We start from the raw sequence: 5,907 nt of genomic DNA, 5'->3' as shown, positions 1-5,907 counted from the left end.
CTACAATGGTACCTTGGAGTCATTGGTGCTACAATAGTACCTTGGAGTCTTTAGTGTTACAATAGTATTTGGAGTCACTGGTGTTACAATAGTACTTGGAGTCTTTGGTGTTACAATAGTACCTTGGAGTCTTTGGTGTAACTGGCTGTGTTCGGCTTCTGCCCTGAGTAATTGCAAAGCCCCATCACCTTCCTAGTAATAAAGTTTACAAGTGTAACACCTGAGTGTAAAGGCTGCTTTTTAGCAATTTAGAACAATTTCCTGAGACATTTTGATGAGGTGCCAGCATCTTAGCGCCTCACTACACATGTGGACAATGGCCAAGTTATGACAGATGTAATATACTGGAAAGGGACATTTATTCCTTGTGTTTTAAATTAGGCCTTTTAAATGAGCATTTGAAGGCCTAATGTAAAATAAATGTAATTATTAGGAAGGTACTCACACCAATCAGACTTAAAACTTCATTGAAGTCTGCTTACTATTTTACCAATTACATTCAAAGAGAAGGAGGTACACGGCACAGGTTTCAGCACGTTCATCCCCAATGCCCCAGTGAGGTGCTTTCTTCATTCTGGCTGCAGTGGGTTACACAGAACTAAGATTAAGGTAAGATTCTTACTTAAAGGAGAACTATGGGGTGAGTGATTTCCACTCATCCTCATAGTTAGAGCCGACCTGTAACAAAGAAGCTGTCACAGGTCGGCTCTATCGATCGGGAAGTGAGCAGAAACCTGCACCAATCTGCTCTCTTCCTGATCGTCTCCCTGCAGGGAGCGTTGACTGTCTGTCACCGCACCCCACAGGGATTCCCCTCTCCGATCCTCCAGCGCTTAATGGAGGAACAAACGGGGGAGGGGGCGTGCACAGCTGGCTCTGCCTTTAGATAGGCTGAGCAAGCTGTCACTCACGCAGCTGGGTGGATCTCGACAGTATTGTTGGGATCTGTCCAGGATGAGGCGCTCTCTATACAGGCAAAAAAAAAACACTTGAAAATATAACTAACCACAACCATGATATTAAAATAGAATCTCCATTCATGGAAATAATAAAAATGCAGATTTTCCTGTAATATCACCTCCTCTCAAGTGCTGCCCCCAGTAGACTCACTCACAAGACCTATTGCTTTCCGAATAGTGGAACATTTTATAGTACCAACATAAATTGTACAAACATAATGATGTTATAAAATGTACAAACTGCAAGAAAACATTTCCATCGATGACTAAAATATAGGAATGATAATATTAGGCACTTTAACTCCTTGATGGAAATCACGTTCCCAGTGATACGATATATGATACGATATGACTAATAGCAGATTTACCTTTTTCAGTGGACCCGGATCCTATTATAACTGTCCTTGAAATTCCAGTGTCAAAATAGTGACTGCAAATAGAATAATAGCAAACATGAAAATACTGAATGTGTAATAAACGTGCCCTAAAAAAATGAATATATATAATTTACTATGCAATAATAAATGCATCCCCCGCACCCAACCAAAGATCCAAAATACAATATACACATACAGGCAGTCCCCGGGTTACAAACATCCGACTTACATATGACCCCCTACTTACAAACGGAGGCTATTACTGTACAGCAGGGAGGTCTCAGGCTGCAGCCAAAGTGTATCGTGCAGCATTTCAGTAGTTGTAATGCTACCAGGCTCGTGCCGACGAGGAGTGCCTGCCTTTTTGGGTCTGGTTCGTAGTACTATATGTACATTACAGGAAGTTGGCTCTTGTTAGACATGCAGACGAGGGGTGCCTGCATCTTCTTCCCGGTCACTGCGAGGTTTTTACTGCTGTCTGTATCCTCATTAGAAAGATTTAATCTCACTTCCTGTCCTTGAGACAACAGGAAGTGAGAGGAAATCTACCTTTAGGAAGGGAAATTCACTCCTGTAAGAGTTATCATGGGAAAAAGGTGTCTCCACTGAAGCTTTATTATCAATCCTTGTTTCCACGACAACCCAAAATTCTCAAAATCCAATTGTCACAGCGACAGAAAGTGAGGTGAAATCTTCTGAACAGGGGCACGCACAACAAAACAAACTTTACAGGAGGTTAACTCTTCCCTATGCTATCTAAAGCAAAACAAATTTTTTTTTGGCTGCAGTTACCCTTAAAAAATGTACCTGTTCCAACTTACATACAAATTCAACATAAGAACAAACCTACAGTCCCTATCTTGTTCATAACATGGGGACTGCCTGTACAAGTGATCCAACAGCTATAGGACAGCTATAATCTTTCTTGCATACAAAGAGTTCTACTATCTGAGACCCCTAGCTCAGAAAAATAGTAGGGATCAGTGAAATTGAGAGTTTTCAATTTGCCAAAAACCTTCCTTATGGTGCAAATCAGATCATTTTGCTTAAAAGTCACCATTTCTGTGGTATTCTTTGGAGTCAATAGGGAAGGAGAAATCAAGGTGTTTTTGGTGGAGGGGGAGGTGCCCTATAGTCCTGTCCTAGGGTGACAGCACTGTTTCTCCATAGTTAAAGTACAGTGATTGTTGTCACCCTAAGACATGAAGTATGTTACTGGCAGGATCATCAAGTGAACGGAAAAAATAAGTCTCAAACAAAAGATAACTGATGCAGGCACCTCTTCTAAGGAATGCTAAGATGTTACAGATTACAGCGTTGTCTTTTTAAATGTCTTCTGGGGGTTATGGAGCCTCCATTATTTTTTTTACTTTGTGTTTAATTTTTGTTACAGCTGCTGAGTACACCTCAGAAGGGTTCTCTTTAAGGAGACATTAGGGGTCTATTAGATTAAACATGTCACCCCTGGACTGTTTTGAAGCTGACCGTGCACAGAACATATCACAGAATCTAAATATAGATATTTATATACACACAAATGTATACCATATAAGTATTACTTTGTTATCTTAGGCAATGCCAGAGTCTTTACTTCCGCAGGCTTCCTCCCACAAAGTCGCTCCTCTTCGCTGGTCGTGTGGCCCGCCCTCGCCAATGTCATCATGTACAATGCACGAGCTGCGTTTTTTCTGGCCTCACAAAGTCTTCCTAATAGCCATTATGAGCCCTTTATGTGTCCCAATTTACAGACACATCTCATTGGCCAACAACAAAAAGGTGACAACAATAAATTCCAATCTCTGAACATGTTGGAGATTAACTTTGACCACTAGAAATAAAATGGGGATCATTAAAGATTAACCTCATCATGGCCATTTTTTTTTAAGCCATGTCAGTATGAGTCAGTTCAGTTAATACTGATTTATCTGACCTGAGAGAACTAGGAACACACGGTTGCACATTCCCAGTTCTCTACTCCAAGGTAATTTAACGTTCTGAGGCAAGAATATTCTCCAGTCATCACCGCAATACGTCTTTTTAAGTCCAAAGGGGTTAAATGGGCTTACACTTCCCGATGAGAGAGGTACATGCGGGTATTGGGTCCCAGTATGGGACAGTGGGGAGCTGTGACACAGAGAGGCTGGAAGACATGGCCATGCGGGAGGGGGCGGAGTGCAGGGCAGCCCCCCTCATTCTTTCAGACAGTGCGTGAGAACTTTTGTCACTCTCCCTAAACTCAAACTTCCAGGCCACGCCCAGATTCTCAACGTTCCACTCCGCTGGGAGGGCCGAGGGGCTGGGCCCACGTGGGCTGTCAGCCAATGGGAAACCGGGACGGCGGGGCATTGTGATGCAAATCAGCGCTCTACCTAAAAGGGGCCGCGCTGTCCGGAGCTGAGCTGAGTCTGACCTGCAAGTTTCCAGCAGCACCAGCGACAGACCGCCTCATGCGTCGCCTAGAGGATACCGTGCGAGCCTTGGATCACTAGTCCCTGCAGAGCCAGCCTGGGGTCCGCTGCATAGCCGCTGAGCAAGGCTCGGGATCGCTAAGAGTCACTGTGCAAAGCCGTGGATAGCTGGGAAGCACCGTGCGAGCCTGGGATCACTAACTTGGAAGTGCCTTTGCTGGAGGAGTTGTGCTCTTTGCATCCTTGCTTCTGGGATTACTGGGAATTCTCACCCCTTTCCTGGCCTCCTGGATCCAGCTGTGCAGAAGTAGTGGAGGGAGCTATACAGTACAAGGGGTGTAGGAGCTTCAGCACCTACTGAGAGACTACCAGAGCTGGCCACTGACACCACCTAGATAGCCTTGGCTCACCTGCACCGAGCCTATACACCAGGATTGGCTGCAGGAGATCTTCGCTTACAGCTTCTGTAGGAGGTTTCTGCCAACAGGACCGAGATCCAAACCAACAGAACCTACTCTAAAGAGATCCCTACCAACATATCCTTTCTAACAAGCAAGCTTCTAAAGAGATCCCTACCAACAGATCCCTTCCAACAAGCAAGCTTCTAAAGAGATCCCTACCAACAGAACCTGCTTCAAAAGCTATCCTCAGCAACAGGATCTGCCACTAAAGAGATCCCTACCGACAGAACCTGCTTCTAATGAGATCCCCAACAACAGAACCTGCTTCGAAAGAGATTGCTAGTAACAGGACCTTCTTCAAGAGAGATTCCTAGCAATAAGACCTGCTTTGAAAGAGATTCCTAGTAACAGGACCTGCTTCTAAAGAGGTCACTACCAACAGAACCTGCTTTTAAAGTGATCCTCACCAACAGAACCTGTTTCTAAAGAGATCCCTACCAACAGGACCTGCTTCTAGATCCTTTGATACCAGGATCCAGACCAGCTTCCTGCCTTCTTTGCCATCAGGAGACCTGGCCCTCTACACACCTGGATCCCTCCCAGCCATGAGCCAGACAGAAGTGTCCACCTGCTCGGTCCCTCACACCCAACGGGTGTTCCAGGAGGCTGTAAGGAAAGGTAACACCAAGGAGCTCCACTCTCTTCTCCAGAACATGACCAACTGTGAGTTTAACGTTAACTCCTTTGGCCCAGAGGGGCAGACAGCATTGCACCAGTCTGTAATTGATGGCAACCTGGAGTTGGTCAAGCTGCTGGTGAAATTTGGAGCCGACATCAGACTGGCCAACAGGGACGGTTGGAGTGCTCTGCACATAGCGGCCTATGGGGGCCACCAAGACATTGTCCTCTATCTCATCACTAAGGCCAAGTATTCGTCCAGCAGTCGGTAACTGCCCGCAGGACAAGCCTAGACATTCCATCACTTCCTGTTTTATGGGGGTTTAAATCATTTTTGTTGTGTATGTTTTAAGATTTTTTTTTTTTTTAATATTAAAGAGGCTCCGCTGCTTAAGGTTTCCAAACAAGGCTTGTGATTTTGGAGGGTGTATCCCCAAATATGTTTTCATCGGATCCTTTTCAACTGCTGGTTACTAAATATTTTTTATCTTCCTTACAGCTGTTAGGTTTAAAAAAAAAAAAAAAGTTATATTTTTCCATAAGGAACTTTAATTTTCTATTATATTAGGTACAAAAAAAATAATTCTGATTTTTGTTTTCCATGGAAAGTGACTCCTGCCTCTTTGTATGTATGTCTTTTTTTATTTGCTGTTTGACATGATGAAGCTGCTCTTTGGTCTCCAGGTTTTAGGAAGTTTGGGGCCCACAAAGATACATTTTATTACTTTTTATTTTGTTTTTATGTCCTTTTTTTCATTTTTTTTTTTACATCTACCTCGACCTTAAGCACAGTATTTCGAAAAAACAGCACCAGATACTGTACGCTGCACTTGTAGGTAATGTGTTTTGATGTTTGTCATCCAAGATCATTCTCTTATAGAAATATTTTCAGTCCTATCCCTTCCAACTCCCTCAAGAGAGTAACATTTCAGCAGGAATTTTTGTTTTGTTTTGTTACAAAGTTAAAGCCCCTTAAAGTGTTGAGTTCAGAATGGCCATTCTTTATAGAAAGCTTCTGCTCCTTATAAGTATTGCCCCTTTCTAATTAAACAGAATATTTGTTAAAAAATTTTTTTTGTAACAA

The 5,907-nt window shown here is 43.3% G+C and overlaps 1 protein-coding gene across 1 annotated transcript; it reads left to right on the top strand.

Annotated features, from left to right (window-relative positions):
* The first annotated feature begins 4,603 nt into the window (after positions 1-4,603).
* On the top strand, positions 4,604-5,628 carry NRARP (NOTCH-regulated ankyrin repeat protein). The gene has a single exon (XM_018556772.1). It carries the CDS (start codon positions 4,751-4,753, stop codon positions 5,093-5,095), a length of 345 nt encoding a protein of 114 aa, XP_018412274.1. The 5' UTR covers positions 4,604-4,750; the 3' UTR covers positions 5,096-5,628.
* Positions 5,629-5,907: the final 279 nt, after the last annotated feature.

This window comes from Nanorana parkeri, unplaced genomic scaffold (assembly GCF_000935625.1).
Source record: "Nanorana parkeri isolate BGI_ZX_2015 unplaced genomic scaffold, ASM93562v1 scaffold251, whole genome shotgun sequence".
In the NCBI taxonomy this organism is placed as follows: Eukaryota; Metazoa; Chordata; class Amphibia; order Anura; family Dicroglossidae; genus Nanorana; species Nanorana parkeri.
This window is presented reverse-complemented; position numbering and strand designations above follow the sequence as displayed.